The 16,344-nt window shown below is 43.9% G+C and overlaps 1 protein-coding gene across 4 annotated transcripts in view; it reads right to left on the bottom strand.

The window, feature by feature from the left end:
- Window positions 1-16,344, bottom strand: part of LOC144680711 (alpha-synuclein-like) — an 88,785-nt gene that overhangs the window by 51,883 nt on the left and 20,558 nt on the right. For all 4 annotated transcript variants that reach the window (XM_078542201.1, XM_078542023.1, XM_078542119.1 and 1 more), the window contains one exon: window positions 13,431-13,576. In XM_078542201.1, the coding sequence (XP_078398327.1) occupies window positions 13,431-13,576 (146 nt within the window). The remainder of the gene's footprint in view (window positions 1-13,430; window positions 13,577-16,344) is intronic.

Raw genomic sequence — 16,344 nt, 5'->3', positions numbered from 1 at the left:
TGTGACATTGTCACATGAGGGGACATGTTAGGGAAATTTTCTTTTTCTATTTTTAGGTTTTTTACCTTTACAGCCGATCTCCCTGAGGCTGCACTTAGCCTCAGGGAGATGAGTGCGCTCCTTCGTGCGCATGTGCGAAAGAGCGCACTCTCGATTTTGGGATTCCCCCACCGCCCGCACAGGAAGCTTCCATGCGGATGTCACGCTGGGCGGGCCTTAATTGGCCCACCCACATAAAATGGCGCCGTGCCCCCAATTGGGGGCACCGATGGGAAGCATGCCTGTGCGCGCCCGCCATTCAACTTCACCCCCCAACAGGGGGAAAATTCAGCCCAAGGAGTTCAACCCATCAATCATTCAGGCCTGGATTCCAAGCTGAAACGTGACAACTGAATTGGCACTGCACTGATTCACTTTACTGTCCAGTCAAGTGTGGTCTGCCTGTGTCAGCACTGTGCACTTCAGAGCGACTGTCACCTTGCAAACCATATGCTATACAGAAACAGAACAATCAATGGGTCTATCAGGTCTGTGTCATCTCTTTGAAAGTGCAATTCAATTAGTCTCGATCCTATCCTTTTCTCTGCCGCCCTGAAAATTGAGTGTCTGGCCTTTGAAAACTGAAAACAACCCAGAGATATGCCCAGCGGGCAACAAAAGCATCCCACTACCCCCACCGTCCCCTTCTCTCCCGCTATTACCTGCCCAGGCTTCTCCTGAAATATCTATTCTAAATGGGCACATAAGCAACTGGGGTATCACTGAGCGGGGGGGTGCCCTTAATTTAATTTAAATAAATTGGTGGGTTCCAAATGAGCCTGAGTGCAGTGTGTGCCGAATTGCAGCGTGGGATGCACTGGCCAGCTGCATTAGTGTGCAAGGTAGGCTGCGGGCCTCCAAGTCCGCTAAATGTAGAGAGGTGTCTAAGGTATTTCAGGTGCCAGCCGTCAAATTAAAATGGCTCTAAATGGTTCCTGTTCTGAACAAAAGATCTGACTTTTCCTCAAATTAGATAAATTGGGTGACCAGGTGTTCTCTTTTTTTTGCTGAGACAGTCCCAGATTTTCACTAAACGTCCAAGTGTCCAGCAGCTTTCTCCAAAATTGCTCAGATGTCACAGGTTACAGCTCCCGAGTTCCCTCCGCTCGTATTCCATTTACTGTCGACAAATCCCCCCCCAAAATAAACCTCTCGCGCTGCACTGCACCCTGGGAATTGGAATGCTGCCCGCTCGCCGACTGTTAAGCGGCTGCACCGGCACCGAAATCCTTCCCACCGGCAGCTAGAGCCAGGCGGGGATCAGCCTCTGGGTGACGACTGAAGATTGAGAATGGTGTTCGCCAACCACATGCTGCGCTGGATGAGGGAGTCAGATGGCATCCATCGGCTAGACTACTAATCAGCACCGAGGAAGGTGGCAGACAAGTTCGGTCGCGCTGTGACATGTTAAACAAAACTTCTCTATGAACGATTGCGTGCTTTCCAGCTTGTGACTCTGGGTGCCAACAAAGTCTCCCGTACTTGAGGTGTGTTCGTTAGTTTAAAAACTAACTTCTGGCTGGAAACATCTGTTGTTAGAACCCAGCGTGCAAACGAAAATAAACAAGGCTTTTAAATGGAGATTGATCTGACCATTGTGCACTAGACAGTAAAGTTAGATGGAATAGAAGATTCTGGCTGGGATCTTGTGGCAAATTAAGCCTTGGTTCAGTTGTTTTAGAAAAGTGAGTGAGGCAGAAACGGCATTAAACAAAAATCTGTGGTTCAGAATTGCTGTCTTCAATAATTGGCTGTCTTAATAAGGTTGCCAACTCTGGGTGAACATATTCTGGGAAGTGTCATCACATGACCTCCTACCTTCAGCTGCCCCTCCCCCAGACTCCCGCCATTGGTAGCCCAACATGTGCATCATCACGGAACCTCACCTTGTGCCCTGGTTTTGACTTTTGAAAATCTGGTCACCAAAGAGTCTATGCTTTAGTGATTCTAGCAAAGTCAGGCGATAAAAGCAGGGTGGGGGTGGGCCGGAAAGATTGAAAGGAAGAAAATTGCAACTCGAGGAGAGTGGGGTCTAGCTACAGCAAAAGAAGCCAACAAAGTGAGTCACTCTGGTGCTTGAGAAATGGGGTCTTTGTTGATCTGGCTGCAGGGGGCATTACAAAAAACATTTGGAACCAATGACCTAAAATGCAAGGGGTTTCCGCTTTGGGTACACTGGCAAGCTGGTGTAAATGGCACCCAAAATTGAGCCAGGTTTGAAAAGTGTCCTATTTTCCCTCAAGTTTCCGCACAAACTCACATGTATTTCATCAAAAGCCAATTCTGCCATGAACCAGCTCAATCAGGCAGCATTTTAAAACGACTTTAGAAAAATATTCCATGATAGTTGTGACAGTGGTAACTAGGTGTAGTTTGATTACTATGTAGATTTATCATTAAAAATACGCACATTTAAGCACAGTGCCAATTCACCATCTGTGAGCAAACCAATGTTGGATGACTTTTTAAAAATACGCAGAACCGTTTGCTAGTTACAATGGCGCAGAGTAGTCAGTTTAAGTAAATTAAAAGATGATGCAAAGCTTGTATAATACAGCTGGGTTCAATTTATGCATGATAGGGATATCCCTACCGTGTGACTTAGTGGTACTCCAGTTGCTCTGCATCCATTTAGAACAGGCATTGCACAAACAGCCTGGACAGGAGATGGCTGGGGTTTTGAGGGGGGAGGAGTGGTTGTTGGTGAGAAGTGGGGGATTTGGGTGGGCAAGTATGGTCATTTTGTTGCTGGCTGGACCTACCCTTCATACCATTTTGCATTGGTTTCGGTTGAATACCACTGATTAATCCAACACAACTGAGCAGTGACCCCAGGCCAAAATGCTATAGCAACATCAAGAAAAATTGCACAGTGATGTAGAAGACAGCAGTTAGAACAGTTAGAGATCAAAGGAAGAGGTCTGGAAAAGAGCAGCTGCAGTCACATATGACTGACAAGATGAGGAACGAGCATCGAGGTTTTTGGTTCTATACAGTTTAGTGCAGTCCGAGCACACTTCATTCGAGGTAATACAAACATTTGATACAAGCATATGAACAATGATGGACAGGAAAATACCTTTGGGTCAATTCAACCTCGCCCACACAATTCTGATACCATGTGGGTTGCCAACTATGATTAAATGTATTCCTGGAGATTTCATCACATGACTTCCCCCCCACCCCAAGGCTCCTTCCTTTTGACGAAAGCAAAAGACTCTTTGTCCAAGTGAATGATGCTTGATTATCAACCAAACAGCCTTCCCACCCACCCCCTTTTTGAATATTTTTACATCTGGTAAAGAGAAATGTTCAAAGAAAATGACAAAAAAAAAATCTTATTTTTAATGTCCCAATGGTTTTTTTCCAGGCAGCTTTGTCCTGGAGATTGATTTTCAATTCCTGGAGACCCCTGGCTAATCCTGGAGGGTTGGCAACCCAAATACCACGTGTATTGCAATATATATGCTCTCTGTCCCACCCGAAAATCATGAGATCTCCCAGCAGAGGTGAAAACCAGGTTAACAACCGAAGTTAGCTTGAGAAAACAAACGGGGGAAATTCCTCTCCTACTTTCCCTACAAAACCAGCCTAGGAGGTTCCTCTGGTCCTGAGTTTCTTGCCGCACCTACCCTTCATAAGAGGTGATCAGCCCCATGACTCACTACAAACTTCTTCATCTTCAAAGTGGAAGTGAACTGGAGCAGCAACTTATCAAAATGAAATCTCAAGGGGTAATTTTGACTTGCTGCTCCCAGGGAAAGCCTTATCTGCTGTGAACACACATTGGAATATTGGGCGAGTGCTGCAGGTATTCCTGACTATTGGCAGAAAAAGTGCTGGATGCTCGGACATGCGCTGTGCATCAATTTGCCCTCCTGGGATGGTGATGGTGGTGGGGGACTAATGAAAGAACTTGCACTTGTACAACATCTTTCAGTACCTCAGTATGTCCCGAAGCAGACATTCAGATAAAGACAAAATAAAAAGTGACAACTGCTGGACCTAATTGGATAGCTCTTTTAAAGAGCTGGCACTGGCATGAAGGGCTGAACAGCCTCCTACTATGCTGTCAGATTCTATGAGCCTGAAGTAAACTAAAGGCACAGCAGGCTTGTGGCCCAAAGAAGAAACATCTGGCATAGAGGTGTATATATGAAACGGCCAAGCCTTTTCACTTTTCATATGCTGATCAGCCTCCTCTGAGTCCAAATCATTCCATATCTGCCCCTGCCTTGGCTCATCAGCTGCTAAATCCATCCCCACCCCAGCACCCACCCCTCCCCAACCAACACCCCCACAACCATTCATGCCTTTGTAACCTCCAGACTTGACTATTCCAATGCTCTGTTGGCTGACCTCTCAAGCTCCATAAAGTTCAGCTTATCCCAACCTCTGCTGTGCCCATATCCCAACTCACGCCAGGTCTTGTTCACCCATCTCCCCCCTGGTTTGCTGACCTACACTGGCTGCCGATCCACCGACACATTGAACTTACAATTCCCAGTCATGAGATCAAATGCCTCCAAGGCCTTGCATCCTCCCTATCTCTCATACCTACTTGAGCCCTGTTAAACCTTCGAGATCTCTCCACTCCTCCAATTCCGGCCCCTGGTACATCCCCAATTTCAATCTCTGCACCGTTGACAGCTTAATTAGGCCCTAAGAATTCCCTGAACCTCTCTACCTCGCTAAGACTTCCCTTAAAAATCTACCTTGCTGACCAAACGTTTAGTCACCTGTCCCGATATTATTTTATGTGGTTTGGTGCCAAATTTTGTCCGGGCCTGTGAAGCACCTTGAGACGGTTTGCTACATTAAAGGTATCATACAAATGCAAGTTGTTGTTGTATCAGCCGCGTTCTCCGCTTTCATTCACAAAATGACAGTTTCTTCCCATTCCTGGGAAATTGGAGAAACCGTAGTTCGGAATTTGGGTCATATGTGGAATTAGAAACTCACACGGGAAAGCAAAATTAAAAAAAAAACCTGCTGAGAGGAACAGAATGAGATTAAACAAATTGACTGCCAGTGTGCAAAGCAGCAGAGCTCTCGAACAAGCTCACTGGAGTCAGAGAACTCCGACACAGCTGACAGCCTTGTGAAAAGAGGGGGGAAAAAAGGATGTAGCGAGATGACTTGCGAACAGCTAGCTGAGCTGTAGATTTTGCAATTAGGGAGCTCACTAGATAGTTTATCTCAGCCCTAACTAAATGCCAGCTCCCATGAAGTTGAAGGCGAGACTGCCAAGATTAGATTGCCATGGAATCGTGTACAGCAGCTGTGACTAGTGCGGCAGTGGGAATACTGTGGGCAGAAGCGTAACCAGCAAAAAAAAAAACAGAAACATCAGTCACCTGTGCCAGAATTACAGAAAACCTGATCACTTTGACTCGCAATGTCACCTTGGCTCAGTGGGTAACATTCTCAGTTCAAAGGGTTGTGGATTCATGCTCCACTCCAGAACTTCAGTGTATAATCAGCACAAACAATTCAATGCAATATTGTAGGAGTTACTGCCTCATTGTCTTCCCAATGAGAAGTGACACATTTACAGCACAGAAACAGAGCATTTGGTTCAAGGGGCAGTTAATCTAAAGAACACTAAAATAAAAACAAAATACTGCGGGTGCTGGATATATGAATTAAAAACAGAAAGTGCTGGAAAAAAACTCAGCAGGTCCGGCAGCATCTGTGGAGAGAGAAGCAGAGTTCACGTTTTGAGTCCAACATGACTCTTCTTCGGAACAGCGAGTTGGATGCCAGAGCAGGTCGGGGGCTGGGTATTCTGTGGTGAGTGGCTCACCTCCTGACTCCACCAAGCTTTGCCAATGGCAGGGTGAAGGGAGAGGGATATGTGAGAAGCCAGCCTCAAAAGGAACAGAGCATTCAAGGTGAGGGGAGGGGAGTCGCAAGACTCGAGCAAGACACAGAGATAGGAAGGGGCAAGACCATGATGAACTTTAAACATGGGATGAGAGGACGAGAGTTTTAAATTTGAGACACATTGGGGCCAGAATAAATGTAGGCCAGCATGGATAGGGCAATAAGTGAGTGGGACTTGGTGCAATATACAGGGGGAGACAGTGGGGTCCAGAGGACAAGGCTCATGCTCATGGAACATGGGTTCAAATCCCACCATGGCAGCTGGTAGAATTTAAATCCTATTAATCTGGAATTGAAAGTTAGTCTTAGTAATGATGCTGATGTAAATATATCACTGTTTGTTGTTAAAACCCATCTGGTTCACTAATGTCCTTTAGGGAAGGAAATCTGCATGTCCTTACCACATGTGGCTCCAGACCTACAGCAATGTGGTTGACTCTTAGCTGCTCTCTGAACAAGGGTAACTAGGGATGGGCAATAAATGACGGCCCAGCCAACAACGCCAATGAACGAACCCCATGAACGAATTTTTTAAAAATTGACACCATGTGTAGACAGTGGGGATGGGACAGAAGCTGGCCACCATTATTCTTTAGGCCAACAATGAGAAATATATCAAAAATCTGCAACATCATCGGGTAATTAAAGAAAGTAAAATGATGCATTCTAGATAGATGCATTTATCCTCACAACAATTAACAAAGAAGAGGATTTTTTTGTGTTTGACAAATCGTAAGTTAAATTCGCAACTCAGAGAGCCCAGAATTCTGCAAAGCAGTGCAGATTTAAGATCGGGTGACAAAAACAAGGGACTGAAAATATAACTCTAGAGATTCAATATGCAAATTATAAGCATCTGAACAGCTAGTCAAGCAGATGACCTGTAATTAAAGAGAACTAGTTTTCAATGTGTTTCTTCTCCCTGTTGTGACTCATCTCCTTTCAGCAGGGCTGGCACATTACTTATCAAGGTAACCTGCGGTTAGTGGTAGAGGCAAGTGAGAGGCTGCATGTACAGGAATAGTGCCTTTCAGCCTTGTTTTCCACTAAAGGATCACTTCGAAAAATAAGATGAGGAGGATTTCTGCTCCCCCAGAAGGTTTTAGTCTATCCTTCCTCCCTCTCACTAGCTGAATTCTGATGCTCTCCTTGTGCCATTGAAGTGACCAATGTTTCCAATTTTGGAAATCCTTTCAATCTCCCTATCCTCCTCTTTCTCCGTGCAACGTAATAGGTGGTACATAGAATGTAATGCAAAGGAAGGAACATAAAGAAAATGACAAACTTGCATTTATATAGAGCCTTTCATGTCCTCAGGATGCCCCAAAGCACCCTGTCATGTATTACTCAGTATTACCCAGCCAATGAGGTATTTGTGAAGTGTTGTCACTGATGTAATGTAGGAAATACGGCAGCCAGTTTGTGCACAGGAAGGTTCCACAAGCAGCAATAATAGAAAGACCAGAAAATCTGTTTCACTGATGTTGGCTCAGTGATAAATATTAGCCAGTGCACAATGCCAGTGCACCCAGACTTGAATAAAAAACCTTTTTATCTAACTAAATCTCAAGGAAACAACTGAAAAAAGAGATAAATTGAGAAAGGGAACTGCATTGAAAACACAAACCAGATACAGGCCAGTTATCAATAATCCACCAATAGTGTTGCAATCTTGAATCCTTTCAGTGTGAACATGGGAGCAATGCCAGTCCAGCCAGCCTGCTCAACACGGTCGTGATATCTTATGTCTCACGATATATACACTCCCACACCCCACCCAAAAATTAGGTGATCACTTTGGAGAGACCGAAGTCTAGATAAAAAGCCAGGCCAATTTAGGGGAAAAAAAAAATCAAGCAAACTCCTCTCTGATTCCCATCCACCCACCCCACCCCACCACAGCCCCCCCACCCCACACTCCACAAGCAAGCAGAACTTGCCCAGGAGATTACTCTAGCCTGAGTTAATTGTGTACCCTTTGCAAAAAATGACCGCCAATCCAGACAGAAGCAAGTCCAGCTCTCGCTTGAAGGAATTCAGAGAATCGGTGTCCTCTGCATGAGCTGACACTCTGTTCAAGCGATCCACTATTCTCCAGGAAAATAAAAGATCATATATGCTGGATCTGGCCTCATAACACTTCAAACTGCAACACCTGATCTTTCCTGAACTAGTTCAGTGGAATAAACTGTCAACTGGGACACAACCTATTCACAACCAGCACCTACCAATAACGCACTCACCATCGGTTTACGTGCTGACAGCCACTAGCTGCACAGAACTCAATCTGACTGAACCAAGTTAAAGCCACAAAGGTTACTTTGTAAGTCCAAAGCACAAAAATCAGACACCCTCGATTGATTTTAAGACTGAGTTTGTAAATGGCTTTAAACTTCCCTTTCCTGTCGTTAGCCAAACTTTTCAAATGAATTAAACCATTGAGGTGATTCCCCGGTAGCCATTTTACTCTCAGTAATTCAATTTAAAGAAATCAAAGGGCATAAACCAAGGCTATGCCCGTACGCTGTATAATTCTGCTCTTTTTAAAATCATGTTTTATTGAGCTGCCAGGGCACCTGAAGACAGGGATCCAGCTCGAGAAGTAGCTGCTGTCAGTTCTGCGTCGCCCACAAACAGAACTGAACACAAGCAATAGCCACGTTTTCCCAGCGGCCCAACTAGTAATAACCCCAGTGTCCTTCTGCAGAACTGAGCCACAGGGACCTGGAGGATTCCAGGTCCAATCCATGATGTGCCCTGTTTGTTTCATAATCTCAGCCAGTGTGAAAGAAGAATAAAGCCTGCATTTATTTAGTGCTTTTCGCCGCTTCGGGATATCCCGAGCTCTTCACAGCCAATGAAGTACTTTGAAGTGTTGTAATGTAAGAAACGCAGGTGCCACTTTGAACACACAGCTCCCACAAACAGCCATGTGATAATGACCAGAAAGCCTGTCTTATTCATGTTGGCTGAGGGATAAACATTGGTGAAGACAATGCCAGTGCGTCTAGACTTAATTAAAAATCCTCTTACCTGCCTAAGTCTCAGAGAACAGAACAAACAAAAAAGAACTGGCCCGGGAGAACTCCCCAGGAAAACTGCAGAATGGGGGAGAGTTGACCTTGTGCCAGTTTCCTGCTGGGCTGTACAATCTGCTGCATCGTGCAGGCGAGGAGGCTTACGTCCTTTTTGTGCCGTAGCCTGGCCCCAGATTTAATGCAAAAAAAAAAAATACTTAAGGAACGAACACAGAGCACAATTTTGCTGGATTTGCTCTTCCCACCTTTCTCCTATTCCAAAGCCCCATGTGTGAAGGAGGCCTTCAAGTGGAACAGGCTGTAAAGTTTTACGCAACGCTTAACAGCAAATATTTTTAAATGCGACAATTTGTTTTATTTGTAATTTCTTCCATATTTCTGAAATTTTTATTCCACATTTATTTTTAGAGGTTTATTTTTCAAAAAAGTATTTAACATTGATTTTGAAGTGCCTCGAATACAGTATTTATGGTTGAGGTGGCCTGCCAAGAATAAGAATAAGCGTCAGACCATATGTGCAGACCTTTGTAAACCAACCAGCCAAAGCCAGGCTCCGCAGGCAGCCAGTGGCACAGACTTTGCCATCTGCAGCGAGGCCAACTTGAAACATCGGGATAGCACCATCAATGGTTTTAACGTTATCTTTATTCTCAGCTATTATGCCTGTGGTTCATTCTGTTAGCACTGCAATGCCAGCTAAATTACTGGTCACACATCTATCAAACAGATGATTAATGCATTGCTCAGCACGAACATCACTTTTATCTTCTCTCCACTGCTAGAACAGCACATCTGCCCGAACCTCACTGCGCTGGGAGCAGTTCTCAAAGAAGGAGGGTTGGGGGTTGAGGGTCACTGATTACTTCCATCCTGAAACTCATCCCAGGTATCACTCAGCGGCCCTGAAGTGTTTTGATATGGGCATGACAACTGTAAGTTGCAACTTGAATGTGTGCTCTACTGAAGTATGGTTTTCCACATGAGGCAGTGTAAGAGTTGGAAGCTTGTGCCATAGTTTCACATGGTTGAAGCAGTAGATGTGGAACAAGCTGACAGTCCAATACCGGTAGTGACCAGTAATCTTGAGCTATCCACCTGATAGGTGGTACTCGTTCCCACTTTTAACTTGCTAGCAGCCTTACAGAAATACAAAAAAAGTACCACCGGAACATTCCCACCTCTGTTCCCAGATCCTGTAGCAGCCCTATAAAGCACTGGGGCTAGCTGCCACCTCATCTCAGGAACGGTATATTGTCATCTCGTGGGAAACACAAGAGTAAACCTTCACTGCATCGCCTTAATTCCAACTTCATCATGGGATCAAGCAGGAGACTGGCTATTGCACTGTTCCAGGACATGCCTCCAGTCCCCATTTCATACCCTTCCCTGGGACTTGCCTTCTTTAAGGTCTGGTACCTTTCTTGGTAATGCTGACAAAATATTTAATATCTATGTTCGAGTTTTCTGAAGGCTGGTAAAACCTGTGCCTCTAATCTGTCAAATCTCTGAGCAACCCGTGTGATATATCCTGCCCACACTTCAATCCCACTCTGCACCTGGCCCACTGTGCAGAGGGATCATTCTGTAATGACTCAGTCAATACTGGGTCAATATACTGGATGTTGACACACTAACTACTGTTGTCCTCCAACTATTATCAGGTTTCAGCATTAGCCCCAAATGCTACATGACTTATTATATATATGTCAGTCTTAACTCAGTGGTAGCACTCTTGCCTCAGAGTTAGGAGGCTGAGGGTCCACTCTAGAGACGTCAACACAAAACCGATGTTGACCAATCAGTTCAGTATTATTGGAAGTACTGCCTTTAGAATGAGGCGTTAAATCGAGGCCCTGTCTGCTCTCTCTGGTGGACGCAAAAGATCCTATGGCATGACTACAAGATGAGCAGGGCAGTTATCCCATTGTCCTGACCAACATTTATTCCTCAATGAACATCAGTGAAACAGATTATTGGCTTATTTGTCTCATTTGTGGGACCTCGCTCTAAGCAAGTAGACTGTTGCAGTTCCCTATGTTCCAACAGTGACTACACTTGAAAAACGCTTAATTCACAGAAGAACACTTTGGAATGTTCAGAGGTCATGAAGAACAGTCCATAAAGGCAAGTTCTTCCTTTTTGAAAAAAGAGATTTAAATAAAAAGTAAAACAAAATACACAAGGAAAGAGCAGAAAAATTGGATCATAATGCATTCTTCTATTAAAGAGACTAGAACTAGGGGGTACAGTTTAAAAATAAGAGGTCGCCCCTTTAAGACAGAGATGGGGAGAAGTGTTTCCTCTCAGAGGGTTGAGAGTGTCTGGAACTCCATTCCCAGAAAACAATGGAGGCTGGGTCATTGAATATTTTTAAGACATAGGTAGATAAATTCTTGACTAACAATGGAGTCAAAGGTTATCGGGGATAGGCGGGGATATGGAATTAAGGCCACAATCAGATCTTGATCTTATTATATAGTAGAGCAGGGTTGAATGGGCCGAATGGTCTACTCTTGCTCCTAATTCGTATGTTTGTAAGAGCTAGCAGAATCACAGGCATGAATGGCCTCCTTTCCATACTATGACTTTCTACAATAGCATTACTATGGTAGAAGAGGTGAAGGGAAAAGCCCTTTTGTTTTTAAATGTATTCCAGTACGAACCTCAAATTACAGTACGATACACAGTCATGAACAGTTACTGATCTGATCCATCCATTGATTACAGAAAGTTGGCACACTTATCTTTTAACTGCCTATTTCACGGCCAGTTTGTCATGTGTGATAACTCAAATATTAAGCCTGGAGATAGATGTTTGTGCAATATTCAGGGGACTACCAGCAGGTTATAGAAAGATTTTTAAATGAGATTGAGTGCCTGCTTGTTTACCCCCAGACATTGCTCAATTTTATTGCAAGTATGAAGTGTTGCCCTGTTACACAGTATCAGAATTGATTCTGCTTAAGAGGCATCAATCCCAGTATTGCCTTACATGGGACAAGTAGGGGAGAGGTTTCCTCAACCATTTCCTGCAAGGAGTAAGATGTCAGTGGCCAGCTAATGGGAACACGTATTTAATAAGTGAAGGACTCCTCTATGGTTCAGAGAGGCACTCTCCCTCAAAAGCAAGGAACATGACATGCCATAGAATCAGAATCATAGAATGATGCAACACAGGAGACGGCGATTTGGCCCATTGTGTCTGTGCTGGGTCTTTGGTAGAATTATCCAATTAACCCTTCTCTCCTGCACTTTCTCTGGAGCCCTGTTAATTTTTCCCTTCAAACGTTTATCCAATTTTCATTTGAAAGTCACTGTTGAATCTGCTTCCACTGCCCTTTCTGGCAGCGCATTCCAGATCATAACAACTCACTAAGCAAAAAACATCTTTCCTCATCTTGTCTCTGATTGTTTTTATCAATCACCTTAAATTTGTGTCCTTTGGTTCTTCTGCCACTGAAAATAGTTTCTCCTCGTTTACTCTATCAGAGAACCATTCATAATTTTAAACATTTCTATCAAATCTCCTCACAGTTGCTCCAGTTTCTCTTCATCACGGAAGTCCCTCATCCCTGGTGCCATTCTAGAAAGCCTGTTCAATTTTTATCCCTCAATCAACATCACAAAAATAGGTTACTTGGTCATTATCACATTGCTGTTTGTGGGTATTTGCTGTGTGCAAACCAGCCACGTATCCTACATTACAACAGTCACTACACTTCAAAAGTACTTCATTGGTTGTAAAGTGCTTTGAGACATCTTGTGGTCATGGAAACGCATTATATAAATGCAGGACTTTCTGAAACCTCTTCTGCTTGCTCTGTAAAGCCTTGACATCCTTCCTGAAGTGCAGTGTCTCGAATTGAACACAATATTCCAGCATAACCAGTGTTTTACAAGGTCTGTCATATCTTCTATGGTTTTGTATTCTATTCTTCTGTTAATAAAACCAAAGATCCTGGATGCCTTTCTTAAAAGTTATTTGCACAGGATTCACCCTAACCTGGATCCAAAATGGGAAATTTCCAGCTGTTCACATATCCATATGAACATCACAAACCAAACCAAGTGCTGCCCAAACATTGCTCACTAGCTAATGCCAGAGCAGGGCGTTAAATATTTCCACGAGAGGTGGTTCAAGTTTAAGTAACCAGCTTATTCCTGCATTTTCATGTTAATATTCTCAGATTTTCTAAGCTTCAGCTCCCTGACATACTCAAGAAACGGTTTTTAATGTTAACTGCTCCTTGCTTGAATAATCCTTTGAAGCCTTTGGCCATTCGAGCCTCTACAGAAACAAGATCATGCTCAGATGACGGTGACATCAAACACTCGCACCAATGCGATGCAAAAAGAGTACATCATTTAATAATATCCAGACCAAACGGATTTGAGGGAGGTGGGTATATTATGGATAGTACCCAGCCCAGGGGACAAATAAATTGAAATGACTTTTGAAATGCTCACCTGTTTCACCAATTGATCCTTCTTCACCAATCCAGTAGCAGCTGCTATGTTTCCAGCTCCTTCCACTGTCTTCTGAGCAACTGTAGACATTCCAGTCACCACAGCTCCTCCTACCAGAGACGCCTGCTCTTTGGTCTTCTCAGCCACTGACAAAATAATCATAGGGAACATTCTGAATGATTAAAAACTCACGATTCAAGGAGAGTCATCCTTCCCAATCTGTACAGGAAAGACACAGAAACAGTACCAGCCACAAACCAGTCATCTGCTTGGTTCATTTTGAAGGGTTGCAATTTCCAGATTGGAATGTTTTACGAATACTCTACTCAGCAACAACTTGCATTTCTATAGTACCTTTAACACAGTAAAACCCCCAAGCCCCATGGTGCTTCACAAAATTTGACACTGAGCCATACAAGGTGACTTTAGGACAGTGACAAGAAGCTCGATCAAAGAGGTAAGTTTTAAGGGGGATCTTAGGGAGAGGAAGGAGAGTTTTAGGGATAGAGTTCCAGAGAGCGTAGGACTGAGGCAGCTGAAGCCACAGCCACCATGATCATTCCATTTATCAAAAGTATTCTTATTATTTCTGCCTAATAAAGGACATCCAATCATCCTGGTCAACATTTATCCCTCAGCCAACATCAAACAGATAATCTGTTTACTTATTTAATTAATCTGTAGAGCCATACTGTGTGTAAATTGGCTGCTAAATTTCCCTACATTACCAGAGTGACTACATTTCAAAGGTACCTTGTTGTCTGTGATGCGCCTTGGGATACACTGAGCTTGTGAAAGATTCTATATGAATGCAAGCTCTTTCTCCCTTTGTGTAACAGTGAGATAGGGGCAGGAAGTCGGGCTAAGCCGATACCAGCTTGAAATACATTCCTTTGCTACTCCTTATCCTCTACTTGCAGCACATTGAACAGATGGGCAGGAGCCTCAACAGCTCAGAACAAGATTACAGCGTGCCCCAAAGACAACAGCCAACTTTACTTTTTGAAAAAAAGGTAAGCTGGACGTATTGGCTGCCAGTTTACTGGGGTCGACAATCCACTTTCTGCGAAGGGGGAGCTTTGCTGAGCTGCAGAAACAGGTTCACAGAGCTCCAACTACAAAAGCCCATACAACATCCATCACATTCCCACATCTCTTTAGCTCTGAAGAAGAGTCATAAGGACTCAAGATGTTAACTCTGTTTCACTCTCCACAGATGCTGTCAGAGCTTCTGAGTTTTTCCAGCATTTTCTGTTTTTATTTCAGATTTCCAGCATCCACAGTATTTTGGTTTTACCGACACAAATGTCAGTGGTTACTGGACCTTGATTTGAAAGGATTGTGAATGGAAGTGAGAGAATGATTTGTCCTTCACCATTATGTACTTATCCTTTTGTAGTTAATCAAAAATGGAAAATTTGCATTATTGGGAGGTAAAATCCTGCTAATAATTTACAAATAAGAGAAATCTAGGGCAGATTACCAACCCCTCTCCCACCAGAAACAGTTTCTCCTTACTTATTCCATCAAGACCATAATAGTGTTTAGATCAACATAGTCAATGCTGGGTGGTTCTTAATCCTTTCTTTGACTACCCAGTAGTACTCTTCCTTTCCTCATTGCTTTGTGTACAGCAGTGCCTTAGCAAGATCCTCCAACTCCAGTGACAAGAAAGGCAGTCCAACAGCAGCGTCCTCTCCCAAGCCAACTTGCCTAACGTTGAGGTGCTAATCATTCAAAACCAGCTCCACTAGGCAGGATATGTCCCTCGTATGCCTGACACCAGACACCTGAAGCAATCGCTCTACTCAGAACTTGGTCATGACAAGAAACTCCCAGGAGGACGGGGGAAATGCTTTTGTCCTTAAAGCATCCCTGAAGAGATCAAACATCCCCATCGACTCTTGGGGGACCCGGGCTCGTGACCAACCAAAATGGGGTAGGCTCATTTGGGAAGGCACCAAACACATCAAGAGGCTCTGGTGGGAACTTGCGGACATGACGTTGAGGTGTCGGAGAGAGCACACAAACTTCCAAACAACCCATCTACCCAACCCTTCAAGCACCACCTGCCTCACACATGGTAGAGTCTGCAGGTCTTACGTCTGAAAAGACAGATGAAAGCTTGTTCTTCACTGACAATGGAGATTAAATGAAAAATCTGTTTCATAATAAAGGAAAATTGGTGCCACTGCAAATTAATTTAATTCAGAGTCTGCAGAGCATGCATTGGACTCATCAGTCACTTCATAACCCAACAAACTCAAGGGGAAGCAAGTCATCCTCGATCCTGAGGGACTACCTAAGAAGAGGAGAGGCCATGTGTAGTGATTGTAGCTTTAAGGATTGTAGTGACTGCAGCTTTAAGAGTTATTTTGTTGTATAGTATCATGTGACAGTGTGAACGAATTGGCTCTAGGTGCGGGGAACCGTAGAGTGGGATTCTTCTTCTACTTGTGGAGTTTGATGGAAGCATGTAACTGCTGCTGCAACCTGTAAATGAAGTTCAATGTTTCTAATGAGAAACCCATCTGGAAAATCAAGTCCATAACACCTTGTGTACAAGCCAAATGTCTCAAATGCTTTTTCAAGTGGAATTATGGAGGGTATTGCTACTGTATTAGGTTGTCTTTGCAATAGCTCAGTGCATGGTGCAACATTTTTAATTAAGACTCATTCGATGAAAGCAGAGCCCCAGGCTAACAGCAGGTTGCATAAAGGAGTCTGGACTTCAATCCCGACAAGCATATCTGAGACATGCCTCCTTCTATTACAAGATGGGATATCTCTCCCCAACCATGCCCAACATCAGTTACTTGCCAGCTGCCAAGAGAAGCTAATAGTGGTTCTGTAAAGATGCCCTCTCTAATGCTTTTATTTCCTCTCCTCCCTTCTTCTACGCTACGTACAGGGG

Source organism: Cetorhinus maximus, chromosome 1 (assembly GCF_964194155.1).
Source record: "Cetorhinus maximus chromosome 1, sCetMax3.hap1.1, whole genome shotgun sequence".
Classification (NCBI taxonomy): Eukaryota; Metazoa; Chordata; class Chondrichthyes; order Lamniformes; family Cetorhinidae; genus Cetorhinus; species Cetorhinus maximus.
This window is presented reverse-complemented; position numbering and strand designations above follow the sequence as displayed.